The 16,160-nt window shown below is 41.5% G+C and overlaps 1 protein-coding gene across 1 annotated transcript in view; it reads left to right on the top strand.

Annotated features, from left to right (window-relative positions):
• The window catches only part of NUCB2 (nucleobindin 2), a 45,409-nt gene that overhangs the window by 11,631 nt on the left and 17,618 nt on the right, over window positions 1-16,160 (top strand). The window contains exons 2-8 of the mRNA XM_015423253.1: window positions 639-782; window positions 2,344-2,451; window positions 4,960-5,086; window positions 7,531-7,634; window positions 11,375-11,560; window positions 12,246-12,336; window positions 15,359-15,417. Of these exons, the coding sequence (XP_015278739.1) occupies window positions 639-782; window positions 2,344-2,451; window positions 4,960-5,086; window positions 7,531-7,634; window positions 11,375-11,560; window positions 12,246-12,336; window positions 15,359-15,417 (819 nt within the window). The remainder of the gene's footprint in view (window positions 1-638; window positions 783-2,343; window positions 2,452-4,959; window positions 5,087-7,530; window positions 7,635-11,374; window positions 11,561-12,245; window positions 12,337-15,358; window positions 15,418-16,160) is intronic.

The raw sequence follows: 16,160 nt of genomic DNA on the forward strand, positions 1-16,160 counted from the left end.
CCAGCAGGAACTCATTAGCATAATAGGCCACACCCAACAGCAGGAACTCATTAGCCTATTGGGCCACACCCCTGACAGCACAGCTCATTAGCACATTAGGCCGCACCCTCATGTTACCAGAAGTGTGGTTATCCAGCCACACCCACCTTTTGCTTGTTATTCTGTTTACCTTGTTTGTTGTCAAAACCCAGGGCCTTTTTTTTGTAGCAGGAACTCCTTTGTATGTTAGGCCACACATCCCTAATGTAGCCAATCCTAATGAATTTCTGCTGTTGGGTGTGGCCTATTATGCTAATGAGTTCCTGCTGGGCGTGGCCAACTCGGGAGCCAGCTGGAACTCTGTTCCTGTGCGTTCCTGCCCCAAAATACCCCTGGCATAACTATTACTGGTCTTCAGCTGCTCTCATATTGTTTGGTGATACTGCTGCCTCGTTTTTCCATGTTGTAGTTTTTTCATGGGAATGCACCCCCAAGACTCCCCTTTTGCTTGGAAGGAATTGTTCCCGTGTCTGTTTGCATGCTGACACACTTACTTTTCAGGAATTCCATGTCCTTCTGATGTTATGAGTTTAGTCATGTGAAATGTGAATGCCATAAATGAAAACTGTAATATTGAAAATGATGCTGTTTTATTTCAGAAAAGATGGAGAACTGGTTTATTACAACAATGTGCTTTGCTGCTGACGTACCTCGTAATCACACTGGAAGCTGTGCCTATAGACGTAGACAAGACAAAAGTGCAAGGGGAAGAACAAGTTGAAAGTGCAAAAATAGATAATCCCGTAAGTAAATTAAATATTTTTCCCCCTTAATGGCAGTAACTTTTTCATCAGCACCCTAAAAAGTGTATTGGCGATTGGTAATTTTTGGATTAGAAAGAAACACGGTCATACTGGCAGTGCCACCTGTTGTACACTGGATCTGTGTCCATGTCCTTTTGTTTTTGACCTGCTAGTTTTATTGACATAGTGGGGACAAAGAGATAAGAAAGTGGAATCAAGGAAATCTTTTAATACTTTTTGTTCTGGAGGACAGCATTACTTGTTTGTATAGGAGTATCTAGGTATACTGAGTTTAGAGAACAAGAAGATTAAGGAAGACTGTATGTTGACACTACTTAAACATTTACCAGAATATCAGCAAGGAGAAAGAGTTGTTCTGTATTTCCTGTCCTATTCTCAATAGATTTTTTAAAAAAATTATTATTTACCAGTCAGCAATTTTAGCTTAAATATTTAGGTCATATTGATGGTGAGGCTTGGGTTTGATGTACCCGTGCTCTTTTTCATGTTGTTGAGTGCAGGCAGCTGCATACCTAGCATTACTTAGTATGTGTGGAGGAGACGATTTCGATAATTCTCAGCTGATCTCTGCCCCAGAATCATCGCAGAGGAATTGAATTGGGCTTGGGGCAGCTTTTCATGCACCCTAACCTTCTATACTTGGTGAGTGATGATCAGTCTTCAGCAAGTGATACCTTGGTATTAATTTGCTGATAGGGTTGCCAGCCTCCCCAATGAAAGAGGGGACCCCACTGCCAAGCCCCCCCCCACTGATCAGCTGGCTGGGGGGACTTACCAGGAGAAAGAAGAAGGCCCAGGCCATGTAGCCAGTATCTCACTGCAAGTGACGTCATCATGCCAGCGACATCTGGATGGCGTTCTGGTATTTGGGCAAAAATTCTTTGGTAATGGCATTCTGGTATTTGGGCAAAAATTCTTTGGTAGAAGCCATTTTTACCACAGAGTTTTTGCCTAGATACCAGAGCAGTACAGTGGTGTCACAGCATGATAACATCACTTCCTGTGTGACGATGCCAAAATGGCCTGGGCCTTCCTCTTTCTCCTGGTAAGTCCCCCCTAAGGGACGTGGCAACTCTATTTGCTGAGTACTGATCGAGAACTCTCCAGCTGGGCTGTTGGATTTCAGAAAGATTTTCTTTGGGGAATTGGAGTCTCAGCTTGAACCCCACCTTTTGGCAAGAACTCCCAATTACCTGACCCAGAATTTGCAAACAGGATAATAATTTGTCACTGATTTATTCCTAAAAGGGAGGAATCAGGAAACAAACCTGTCTCTAATTTTTGCCTCCTAAGCTCTTTGTTATCACTTCACATGTTCCAGAGCTGGAGAACTTTTAGGTGAAACTGTAATGAATTTTGGCTCAAACTAAGCCTGACAATGGTAGAAAAATCCTAGCTGTAAAATTTACTTCAGTCACGGAGGGACTGGCAGAAAACTGGCAGAAGTTTCTATTGTGATCATTCTCATGAAAATATGTTATCTCATCTGATTTACTCCGTCCCTCATTTCCTTACTATACTGGTATTTATTTTATTGAAGGATACCGGGCTTTATTATGATGCATACCTCAGGCAAGTGATAGATGTTCTGGAGACAGACAAACATTTCAGAGAGAAGCTCCAGACAGCCGATATAGAGGAAATAAAGGTACGTTTGTAGCCATAAGATCTTAATAGATGCAACCGTCAGTACAGTAGAGCCTACAATAAGATGTATGTTTAGGCTATCATGGACTTCAGTGGAAGAGCTAAGCGCATGCTTAAGCTGCTGCCATTAAAGCCTGTCATACTTAGAGGTGCTTAATATCATACCATTTTTTAAAACTACAGCTTTTATTGTGGGGGATGATATCGAAAGCCTGCAGACCAAACAGAAGACTGTGAAGGTTCTTTTCACACAGTATTTATCCAGAAGTATGTGTGTTCTGCAGAACAGAACGTTTCAAATTAGCTTTCTGTACATTAAGCAGGCATTGCCAGCCAGAAGCTGCTGTTCTTCTTGTGGATCCAGGTCTCTAGCAGCTGCTGCCTCTACTCAAGAAGCTGAGTAAGCAGGAGCTACCCAAGCACCACAGAGAGAACTGTGGGAAGGTGTTTCAAAATGCAACATCACAAAGCAGGAACAAAAGAGATGTCTCTAGTACTTATAGTAAATGTAATCAAGAAGCACAGAGAAAAGAATTTTACACATACCCTGTTGCTCATATTTAATTGCATGCTTCAAAAACTGTTTTTTTATATATTTACAAAACTAATAGTCAAATCTTCATACACTCCTACGACTCTTACGTAGACTCCTGGATGATACTCAAAACATTTCACCCACACAAATTAGAAGTCTCTTTAGTGTTTCAGTAAATGCTCTGTTTCAATTGATTCCTTTCCCAAGGATGAATGCATGGGTGGGTCATACCAGCTTCTGTATTACAAGGACCAATAATAATTTCAACAGAAAGGAATGGATTCCATTCCTGAGGCTACCGTTATACTTGATTTAAATGACTTTTTCTTTAGAGTGATGTACTTACTAATTCACTGTGAACTTTCAACAGGATTATTTGATTATTGTCCAGCCAACTACATCTTTTTAGCATTAGTGAGGGGTGGGAAGCAATCCTTGTAACACTTAGTGACAATATGTCATATGTTCAGGGCCGGCTCACTCACTAGGCAAACTAGGCGATCGCCTAGAGCGGGCTGGCCCTCAGGGGCGCCAAACTGCACCTAGCCCCGTACTCTGAGAGTTTCTTGATTATTTGTGTTTTTCATTCTTCCAAAATTGCATTTATTTTTGAAAAATGGTGGGCGCGGGGGGGGGGGGGCGCCAGAAGGGATCCTCACCTAGGGTGCAAAATAAGCTGGGGCCGGCCCTGCTGATATGTTGCAAGCACATTCTTCTCTTGTTCGTTGCACTAAAATATGTTGCATTGATTCTGACATCCATGTTATCTGTTGCCTCTTGGTCAGTGAGACTGGAAAGGAAATGGTACCTTGATCTGGTGCCTGAAAGTAGCAATGGTGTCTACAGGAGAACCTGAGAAACTGATAGAGCTTGTTTTGTTGGAATCGTTAGGAAGTGGCTTATTGCCCTGTGTATCCAGACTTTCTCCATCCTCTTGAAACACATTTCACATCCAAACCCAATGTCCCACTAACTGCTTGATATACCTCTTTCTACACAAAGGAAGTGTTTAAAGGGGGGGATCTCTGCCTAGATTGTGCGGCTTTTTTTTGGCACACTAGGTGTTATAGATGCTGAATAGTTCTCAGCTAACATTAACTGATCTTGCCTTCCCACACCCCAACACGATGAAATTCCGCTGAGAAGACGATGGTAGGGAAAAGATAATGCTCAATGAGGGCTTCCCGTTTCGTGTAAATTAACTTAATGAACTTAAGTTCTAAATGAAGTCTCCTGCTAAACTGGGGCACCAGAGGATCCTAGTTCAAGCCAGGCCTGCTTTATGATGGCCTAATCACTTGTGAAAGGGCTGCGGTGGCTCAAGCGGTTAAGACACTGAACTGCAGGCTGGAAGGTCAGTAGTTCAGCAGTTCGAGGCCCGAGTGCCGCATGACGGAGTGAGCTCCCGTCTCTGGTTCCATCTCTTGCCAACCTAGCAGTTTGAAAGCAAGAACTTCAGAAGTTCAGATATGTGTTGCACAATGGTTTGTAATTCTGTAGCGGATGTTGCTGTGGCACCTTCTCCATGTTTTTGTAATTGTTCATACTTCTTTTAGCAGATGAATGGAGCCAGCAGACCTGTGGGCTTATATCTCTCTGTGCAGAACAGAAATAAGCAGTTCCTTGAATATGAGGGAACTCCAATATGATGGTTTTTACATGGATGGCTTCCTTGTGCACTTTAGCAGGGAGGAGTACAGTTTGTGTATATCATTGGCATTCCACGTGTTAAACTGTATTTTCTTAACCCTGAAGTTAAAGGGGAAGCCCTTTCATGCAGAGGAATTGCAGCATTTGAAGTTGCTATATACTTACATTCATATTTAGAAATGGATTAATATTTTCTTCCATTTGCAATACGCCATTTGTGAAATATGACGGCCTTGCATGAATGTATTGAGCATACAGCGGTATTGCAGTCACCTCTAGAAAAGTAACCACAAGTGTCTTTCTGATTATTTGCTTTGTTTCCAGAGTGGTAAGTTAAGCAAAGAGCTAGATTTAGTTAGCCATCATGTGAGAACAAAGCTGGATGAACTGAAAAGACAAGAGGTTGCAAGATTAAGGATGCTGATTAAAGCCAAAATGGATTCATTTCAAGGTAAGAATGCAAAGTGGAAAAAAAAATGGGCAGAGTATCTATGTAGCAAACAAATTATTGCTTTCCCCTTGTTGATATCACAAGCGTAGATAACAGGTAGAAAGGAGTGTTTGTGTGTGTGTCTGTGTGTGTGTTTTCCTTTATCAGATTACACTGCTTGCACATCTGGGAGAACAAGACAAACTAGCTCTAAGAAAACAGACAGAATGAGTGATTAGGGATTCATCTCTTGTCTTGGCTTAAAGAAAGAAACTAGCTAAGGAGATTTTCTCATATTTTTATGGGAGTCTTAACATTTTTATTTTTTTATGGGAGGTCTTAACTGCTCCAGCGGGGAGGGCAGGGTATGGATTGAACAAATAAATAAATAAATTTCTCTAAGTTCAGCAAATCTGTTTTCCTTACAAAGGACTGGTTAACATGCTTGACCGGATAACTTGCAAATATCTCCTGCCACGTAACATGCATAACAGTGGTGTAATGTCTTCTAGGATAAAACTGTGTTCAGTTTTTCATTTAAAGTATGGTACCGGTCATGCAATTAAAGTGTACGATCCATCTTGCAAAATGTCCACAGTTAGTTATTTTTTTTTTTGAGAGGCGGGATTTTAGAAGATCACTAGACATGAATAAAATAAATAGTAAAGGAGTATTGACATCTGCGTTTATGCAGTTGTAATGTTCAGAGTAACAAATGAAAAAAGCATCATTGGAGAAGTAGTTCCCTGTTGCTGCACTGCATAGAAAATGCTTATAAACAATGTCATTGTTCTTTGCATAAGAAAAAGAATTGCACCTGTTTTCTTAGTCAGCAGAGGCTAGTGTTTTTTTCTCACCTGTACCCACCAACTTTTAGAACTGTCCTGGTTCTCCCACTGAAAACATGATAAAATTGCTATGGGAAAGCTATGATGTATCAGGGGTCCCGTGGGGCCTGACGAGGTTTTTTTTAAGTGGGCGAGGCCAGGTGGAGCTTTTGGCCAGCAAGACCTCTGATTGGCTGTTGAAGAGTTGATTGGCTGTGCAGATTTTTAAAAACATTACTTTGGCAGCAACTGCCTCTATGGCGCAGGGATTACACCCATTTTGTGGCTGGCTCCACCTCCTGCAGTAGTGGTTTTGTGGCTGTACCCGCCACACTGTATCAGACTTGCAAAGGTGCCCACAGGCTCAAAAAGGTTGTGGATCCCAATGTAGATGTAATATTATTCACTGCTTAGCCATGGGTAAGTGACTGGGAATGAAGTGTAGTGGGTTAGACGCATGTAGAAACCACTGAGACTGCTGTAGTGATCAGCATGGTTTACTGGTACACAACCAAGACAAAGACTAACGGCCGGCTGGCCAACTATATACACACCTGGGGACACACACCTAGGTCCCGTTGGTGGGTTTAAATCTCCCGCCACGGTCCTATTGGTTCCCAAGTGGAGAGACTAGGAGCCTAGTCCCCATTGTTCTTACAGAGTCAAGCTCTGGGGTATTCGCTGGCCCCTGGTCAGTGGACATAACAGGAAACAAGCACACTTCCCCCCCCCTTTCCTCCTAGGTGAGAATTCCTTAAGCTCTTCCCTTCACAACTGATTTTTAAGCACAACTAAGGCAGGGGTTCCTTTCAACCCGGCTTTGAAACTGGTTTTGAACACCCTGGTTAAAAGGGAACTTGGTTTGCCCTAATCACAATTAAAGGTGTCAGTGTGATTAGGAACAGTGGGGAGGGGGGAATTTGTGAAAAGAGCTTGGGGAGGGGGCCTGCCATCCCCCCAACCTGCAATGAGTATGCCCGTTTCAGTTGATGAAGTTTTAGAATAGTTAGCTGCTGTAGATTTTCCGGGTTGTGTGGCCGCGGTCTTGGCATTGTCAAACCTGACGTTTCGCCAGTACCTGTTCCCTCTAAGCTGTGGAGTTTTGTGAGCAAAAATTCTACTTTGTGAGCTACCGGCAATAAAGTTGTGAGCGAGCGATTTGGCTGCTGCACAAATTTGTATGCTCTGGAGCCATCCCTACCTGAACGAAGACAAAAATGTGTGAGCCAGAGGCTAAAAAACTGTGAGCTAGCTCACACTAACTCAGCTTAGAGGGAACACTGGCTGTGACTGACATCCTCAGAGAGATAACACAGAAAGATGGAGTACTCTCTGTTTTTAGAATAGTTGTTAGATAAGGTTGGTGAAAATATCTTTAATATTTGTCTTTGAATTTCAATGTAATTTCTAAATGTAGTTCAGTGTCATTTCTAAACATTTTAATAATAGTGTCCTGTGTGTTGGTAACCTCTCATCTCATAATATATCTGTGCCTTTGTAGGTATAGACTTTAAGAGGTGTCAGACCAGAAACATTTTGTAAAATAAGCCTTAAAAGCCTACCTCATTAGGTATATTTGTGCATATATCAAATTCATCCAGTTGAACATTTCTCTTCTTGCTTGTGGATTTTTTTCAGATTCTGGCATAGACCATCAATCTCTTCTCAAGCAGTTTGAGCATCTCAACCACCAGAACCCTCACACTTTTGAAGCTAAAGACTTAGACATGCTGATCAGAACTGTGAGTGTAAAGAGCAGTTATTTCACCAGATGCTTGCTTTCTATTTTTCTAAAGCAACGACTACTTTTTCCCTTGGCCTGCTCGGAATAATTTTCATAGTTACATCAGAAGTCACTGTCTGAGAATCTCATTTGGCTCAGCAGTGCAATATTGTGCTGCAGAAGACATTCACATATGTTTAAACACAGTCTGCCTCTTTTGCCTTTCATACTTTTGACAATCTGAGCAATGATAGGTTTTTAGAGCCTTTAAATCTAGTTCTGTTTTGATCTGTGCCGACTAAGCCTCCTAAATGTTTTCTTCTTAGCTCTGTTTAACTATAACCAATTAAATAGCTTTTAAAAGAACAAATATTTTTAAGTTAATGTGCAGATTATTTCTGTAATGTTAAAGGAAGTTGAAGCAATTTACAATATAATGAACAAAAGCTGAAACAGTAAGGGGAGGAAAAGCCAGCTTTCCTTGTTTTCTTTCTTGATATATTTGAACCAGAACAGCCTCTGCTGTTCACTCACAGGCCCACTGATTAAAAACAACCAATTAATTAACTTAAATGTCAATTAAGCGACTGGTTAATCTTATTAAAGCTTGCCACATTTTGTTAATACACTCTGTACTCTTCTGAAGCCTTGAGGCCTTATAGCAGGACTTTTTTTTGTAGAAAAAGCTCAGCAGGAACTCATTAGCATAATTGGCCACACCCAACAGCAGAAACGTATTATCTTATTAGGCCACACCCCCCCTGACAACACAGCTCATTAGCATATTAGGCCTTCCTTTGGCTTGCCCGGGCAAGCCCCCCCTTGAAGGAAAGGGAAGGCTGGGAAAGGCATAGGGAGGCATTTAAATGCCTCCCTGATCCTTCCAGGCCCCCCCTGGCCTGCCCACCTCAGAGTCGCCGGGGGGGGGTTTGCTCTCCAGGCCTTCCCTCTGTAGCCACGCACGCAGAGGGTTTGGCTGTAGTGGGTGTGGCCAACTCTGAAGCCAGCTGGAACTCCGTTCCTGTGCGTTCCTTCCCCAAAATAGCCCTGCCGTATAGTATTGACTGCTAATGTTATTGATTTAGGAGAGCAGGAAGCTTCTCATCTAATCCTGAATTTGAGCAGTACAGTGCCAGGAGAACCCCTCCCTTTTGTTATATGGTGGGGGGTTTTGGTGGTGCACAGCGTAACTCTCTAGGACGCTGTGAACTGATTTTCCATCTAATGTTCCTTCAGTCGGTGCTGAACTGCCCTTTATATTTTCTGGCTCCTGGAGGAGAATGAATATTCACAGTCTTTGCTGGGCTGTTTGGATCTTTTTGCCAAAGAACAGTTCTGATGCTTCTCTCTTAGGGCTGATAATGCATGTTCAGAATAAAAAGTGGTAAAGCCCTTGTGGTTCTGTGCCTGCCTATCAATGGAAAGCTAGTATGTCAGAAGAATTCTAGCCGAGATGGTGGAAGTTCTGTCTTTAAAATCAAAAGCCTGCCTTTGGATACATTGCATATAGAGATGTGAGGACCTTTTTCAGTGATGCAAAGGCAGGCAATGGCAAACCGCCTCTGAAACATCCCTTGCCTTAAAAAGAAGTCTAGCTCGCCACCTAGTGATGCATAACACTAAAAGAGCTAGAAATTCTGGCTGCCAAACAATCTTAGGATCTCCTGGCTAGACTACACACACTGCCATAAAATAATTAATCAGTTACTTTCTGTTTTTCTGATGGAAAAATTGGGGACATTGGGGGGGAAACTCCCATGGCATATTTTCTCTTTTAGATTTATTTATTTTTATTTATTTCGTTGCATTTATACCCCACCCTTTCCGCGAATGGGCTCGGGGCGGCTTACACAAGGCACAAAGTGCATACAGTATATAAAATAGATAAAAACAGATTAAAAATCAACTCCATCAGAATGCAAGAATAGAAAACTCCCACCATCTTGCGTAACAGAGGGGAGGGCTAGGGCCGTTAATAGATGGTACCCGGCCCTCCGGCAGTATCGCTCTATAATGGAGCGGTGGTAGTGGTGGCAGTGGCGGCTCCTACTCGAATGCCTGGCGGAAGAGCTCCGTCTTACAGGCCCTGTGGAACTGCAGAAGATTAAGTAAAATGTTTCTTAAAGCAAAGCTTTTACAGTCGAAATGTATAGGATGAAAAAGTTTGAGCACTCAACTTTTCCAATGGATAAGCTGGGAAATTCTGTGGAGCACTGAACAACGCCTCCTATAAACTATTTTCTCCTTTGGAGTAAGAAAAATCTTGTCTTACGAAGCATTTCACTTATTCCAACTGTACAGCATTATAAAGTCTAAGGACTTCATCAGTTTTTCAGTAGAAAAATTGGAAATTTTGGGGCAGCACTGAACAAAAATTCTCTTATACTGTAGACATGCACAATATTTCCAAGGTGTTTTGTTTAAATGTAATGTTTTGGCATCTTTGTAGTCTGGAGATGAGCTATAATTCTGGGGGATCCCCAAGTCCCACCTGGAGGCTAGCATGCCTACATGTATTTCAACCCCCCCCCTCTTTTGTACCTTCAGATTTGGGGGAATTTCTTGCCTTGACACCAGGGCTTTTTTTAAAAAAGAGGTGCCAGAACTCTCAAGAGGGAAACTGAGTTTTCATTTTGTATACTGAAAGCTCATGAACTTTTAAATATTTTTAAAAGAATTTTGTTGAAGAGGTTCCGAAACTGTGTTCCGGCACATTCTCCCAGGAAAGAAAGCCCTGCTTGACACTAAGAAGTGAGCAACTGCGCCATTTCACTGCTTTTCAGGGTACTTTGAAAAAGAGAATTCTGGGCTCACTCTCACAAATAGATGCCATGCTTGATCAGTGGTGCTCCTCAGAGGAGTGGATGGAATTTAGATGATATTGTTCTTTCTTCTTAGAATGTTTCTTTAGCCCTTGAAAGTATTCTACATATCAGTAGGTTGGGGTGGGGGCTGGTTGCTGTGCAAAGGATCCCCAGAATCCTGGCATCAGTCTAGAGAATTTTAATTTAGGGGCACGGAAAGTCATTGTTTTGTACCACTGCGTTTATCCTGTACACTGACATGGACCTCACCAAACAGTACCACTTCTTGTTGGTGTTTCAAATTTGTTTGTGAGAAACAGAGAATGAACTTGTGACACTTAATACTTTGCCATCTAATGTGGATTCTATTTAGGTGGAAAGGCAACATCAAAATCGTTTAAATAAAACAAACCATTTTGTACCTGCTGTTTTTCATGGGTACATTGGAGGGAAAGGGTATAGGAAATAGTAGTAGTTCAATGTATCAAGGATATTTTGGGGAGAAAAACTGTTGCTGCAGATGTTTGGAGAGAGAAATAGCTTGTGTACATAGCGCCAGGGCTTTTTTTGTAGAAAAAGCCCGGCAGGAACTCATTAGCATAAGCCATACCCAGCAGCAGGAACTCATTAGCATATTAGGCCACACCCTGACAACACAGCCTATTAGCCTATGAGGCCACACCCCTGTGTTACCAGAAGTGTACTCATCCAGCCACACCCACCTTTTGCTTCTTATTCTGTTTTACCTTGTTCATTTTGTACATGCTGTTTTTCATGGGTAAATTGGAGGGAAAGGGTTTAGGAAGTAGTAGTAGTTCAATATCAAGGATATTTTGGGGAGAAAAATTGTTGCTGCAGATGTTTGGAGGGAGAAATAGCTTGTGTACATAGCGCAATGGTCGACTTCGTTCAAACAACACTACCTGCTTCAGTACAAGCAGTTTCATATTTGCAGGCCACAAGCGACTTGGAAAATTATGACAAGGCACGTCATGATGAATTTAAGAGGTATGAGATGATGAAAGAACATGAAAGAAGAGAATACTTAAAAACACTGGATGAAGAAAAGAGACACCAAGAGGAATCTAAGTATGAGGAAATGAAGAAAAAGCATGGGGAGCACCCCAAAGTTAACCATCCAGTAAGAGTACTATTTGTATCAATACTTTATTATACTAAACTCTCTGGTAGTAACCTCTATCCGCTTACATTGTATGAAAAATACAGAAGTATATGTGGAACACAGCATTCAGATGCACTTGGAGTTGACCTAATAGCATTTTTGTCATTGGTTTTACTAAGACTAGTTATACTAAAGATCAGTACTTTGAGGGGTGTTAAATTTCTTTTTATTGCCATCCAATGAATCATTTCTTGTTTATTGGTAAAATCTAAATTAATGAAAACGTGTTCCCAAAGGGTGTCAGGAAGACATTTTGTGCTCCCTTTGAACATTTCAGTAGTTTGCAGGGTAAGCTTCACAATAATCGTTCCTGTGTCCAATGATGACTGATTGAGTTCCTCTCCTTCAGCCCACAATAGTTGTCAGTTGAGTATGGAAGCATTGCAGAATTATCGTTCTTAACAGTAGATGTAGGACATCTATTCTGCATTTTTATCATACTTTTGGTGAAATTGTAAAAGCTCATATTAAAGATGGTGAGATTAGACTGCATCTCATTATAGTGGACTCTGGATAAAAAGTGATGTGTTTTGTGTGTGAATAAGGATTAAGTAGATCTTTGAAGTCTTTCTTATAAAAGATGAAATGGATTTAACACCAGATTACAAGACATGTCTATGTACTTTTGATTACCAATTTATAGGGAAGCAAAGACCAACTGAAAGAGGTATGGGAAGAAGCAGATGGGCTAGATCCTAATGACTTTGACCCAAAGACATTTTTCAAGTTGCATGGTAAGAAATATAAGATTTCGAGGAGGGGGGGGATTTTAACAACTTAGAACTGCAGAATGGTCTAGGTGTTCGGAAATCACCAGATAGGTATGTTGTTCTCCTGATTTAAGAATACTGATAATGAAGAAACCAGTCCTGTTGACCAAAGAAGCCTTACTTCTAAGTAAGCCTGCACAGGATTGGGATAGCTAGATTCTGGTCCAGTAGCAGTTTAGAGACCAATGCGATTTTTGAGTTATGAATTTTCGAGAGTCAAAGCTCCCTTCATCAGATAGGATTGGGATGTGTAGTTTGATTTGGCTTTGAAAGACTAGCCCTGCAAGGGAAGAAAATACCAAATGAAACCAGTGCCTGAACAGGCTGGTTTTTGTAATGTTCTGAATAATGCATTTGATCTTCAGTGTGGTTTATGGTTATATTCAACTGCTGTGCTTTTTTTTTAATGAAAAAGTATATCCTAAGGAGAAAAGACTCATAAATATTCTATAGAACTAGTTGCTTTGTTCCTATATTTAAATATATTTGCTTTTTATACACAATCAGGTACCTGATGGTTCATCACTTGGGAAATGTACAACAGGTTGCTGCATTGTTCTGTACAAATAACTGTACATTGGTATTTATCCTCCATCAGGAAGAAGACAGTTGGACTCTTCATGTTATATAACTTAGTTTGAAAGTGTTTGAAATGTGATGTTGTCGTTTGAAAGTGTTTACAATACACTAGAGTTGATGTTGTGTATAAAAAGCAAATATATTTAGCTATAAGGACATGTGAATATTGTGTTTATTATTTCAACACGGTGTTTTCTGGGTTTATCTAACTTAGCCATGTTCCCTGTGTGCTTGTTGTTGTTCCTATATTTGGCAAAATATCTACTTGTTCCTACTGCTGTGGAAATTCTTTCATGGTAGGTTTTGTGGCTAGTCAGCAGTGCTCAGTATAGTGACTGTAAGGAATAAAAGAAAAGTAATTCAGAATCCCAACCACCTGCTTTCTCTGTTATTCTCTACTTGGCAGTTCTTACCCAGCCAGTGTTTATCAGAATGCTTTGGAAATTAATGGCAATTTTTGCCACACTGAGTGGGTGTTCATTTTGATGTTGTTTACAGTTAAATGTCTTCCTGTATTGCTTATATAATACTAGGGAGTAGTTTCCATTGTTTCTTTTGGGAAGCTTCTCTTGGGAGGTGTCAGGTCCTCAGCTAAAACGTTCTCCACACACACACTATTGGCAGTGAAATGCTTTATTAGAGATATGCTTGCTGTAGGTACGAGAACTTTTTTTAGGTCTGAAGAAAACCACGGGAACATACAGGTTATAGCTAAAAGCAAAAAATTCCACACTCCCATACGTCACACCTAATCCCCAGTGTTTCTATGGCAACACAGACCAATATATGGTGCCCTATCTAATCTACCCTAGGCACAGAGAGTCTTCAAGGTCAATCCCATGAGAACCAACTCTTGGGGCACAACTTGAGGAATGATTATGGCTACTGCCCCCATACACTCCAACAATCCCCCCCCCCAGGAATTTAACATGACAAGGGAAGGGAAAGGAAAGCAGAACTTAAGGAAACGAAAGTTAGGCCCAAGCTTGACATGACGTTCATGAGGCAGTGTCAGACCCACAGCTGGCAATTAAGTACACGCTTGTAGAAGGTATTACTTTATTGAAGCCATGAAGTACTGGAACATAGACAGTGTTCAGAATAACGAATATGGGGTGTGCAAGGAAGGATAAAGCTAATTCATAATCACTGGGCCCAATAGCTATGATTCCCCCGCGCGTGCTGCATTGCTCAGTTCGCGCCGAAACCCTGAGAACCAACGTTCTCTTGAATGATAAACACTTAATCTATTCCCACACTTCAGTTCATTAAAACAAGCAAAGCCAAGCCGGTTTCGCCACCTGTGGCCTTGGCCAAAGATAGCATTACATCAAAGCGAGACTAGTGTTCATAGAAAGGAATGCACTACAGCAAAGATGAGCGCTCGGAGGTCAGGGGAAGGGGGGGGAGGGTATCGCATACAGTAATGTACAGGTCATGAAACATAAATTGGCAGCTTGCTGACAGGCAGTTTGTATCAAGCACTCCCTCCTTTGCCCCAATCACCCTACAGACCATCTGACAGTTTTGTGAGTTTGAAAATGTGTCCAAATGTCATTTGTTTATTAAGATGAACATTTTGTTAGTTTACAATCCCGTTTGGGGAGAGTAGGGATTTGGAGAACAGGATTTTCAACGCTTCTGCTTTCTTTCATACAGAAAAGACAGTGCATGCATTTTTCCAAGTGTGGGAGTTAAGAACATAAGAGCCCTGATGGACCATACCAGTGGCTCATCTCACCAGAACCAGTTTTCCACAATGGCATACGAGATACACACAGACAGCCTGTAGAATGGGCACAGAGACCATAGCCTCTGCTTGCTGCTGACTTCTGGCAAATGACAGTATGACAGTGCCTGAAAACATGGAGGTCACATTCAGACATTATGGCTAATACCATTGATGGACGTATCGTCCATGGATCTGGTTTATCTCTATTTAAGTTAGTAGCTATTGGCACCATCCTACTGTAGTGAATTAATTGTGTGTTATGTGAAGACCTGATGGCCTGTCAATTTCATTAGGTGCCCCAAGTTCTCATATTTTTAAAGCAGTAGCTCCAAGTTATGTGTAACTTTATAATTTTATCAATCTCTATTGTGTTCTTCTTCAGTCATTTTTTTTCCTTAACAGAGAAACGCTAACCTCTTCAGCCTTTCTTCAGAGGAAAGGTGCTGTGTCATTTATTCATTTTGGTTGTACTTTCTTATACCTGTTCATAGCCAGCAGAAGTTTTGCAGTTATCCGGCAATGGATGCGAAATCTCAGTGCCACACTTTATCCAGTATTATATTACAGATGCTAGTAACTATTGTAGGCAGTTGTCTCTGGCTGGCACCGATTGGGCATGAGTACTAAATTTTCTGTGCATTTATATTTGCATGTGCTTTATTTTTTTTTATATAGATGTCAATAATGACGGTTTTCTAGATGAGCAGGAGTTAGAAGCCCTGTTTACTAAAGAGGTAAATATATTTAATTGCAATGTTTCAGAACTGCTGAAGTCCCTTGATGCATGCAAAGAAGAAGAGAAGCAACGTCACCCTGAGCAAGTGTAGCCTAAGTGTGGGTTGCTGGGGTGGCCCATCTAGTGTCCTATGCCCAGGGGTCATTTCCTGCAGGAGCGCACAGGAGCAGAGCTCTGGCAGTAAAGAGCCCAGGGGGTGGGCACAAGCAACAAGCCCCACTACCTGCTCCCAGCAGCCTTCAATCAAAGCAAGAAGCAGCCATGTCAGGGGGTGTGGCATATGCAAATAAGTTATGCTAATGAGCTCCTGCACGTCTTTTTCCACAAAAGGACCCCTGCCTATGCCTGCTAATTTCTTCAGTGACTGTATCCGTAATAGTACATGCTGTTCCTATTGGTTGTTATCTGATGACTTTGGAGTTCCCTCTCTATAAAAATGGTGGCAAAATGAGTAATTCCCATCGCTATAGAAGAGGTCAATATGGCTAAACATTCAGAAGGAAAGGGAGCCTGCAGTAGGGCAGGAGAGTAGCACAGGAGCTATTGAGACAGAATTAAGAATAGTCCAAGGCAGGGGTCATTTCGTAGAAAAAGAGGTGCAGGAGCTCATTAGCATAATTTATTAGCATAACGTATTTGCATATGCCACACCCCCTGACATCACCGGAAGTGTGTCAGAAGGCGACACCACTCAGGCTCCACTGGACTGTTTTGGATTGTATACACATTGGGGGGTACGGT

Source organism: Gekko japonicus, unplaced genomic scaffold (genome assembly GCF_001447785.1).
Source record: "Gekko japonicus isolate JY-2015 unplaced genomic scaffold, Gekko_japonicus_V1.1 scaffold936, whole genome shotgun sequence".
Lineage (NCBI taxonomy): Eukaryota > Metazoa > Chordata > Lepidosauria > Squamata > Gekkonidae > Gekko > Gekko japonicus.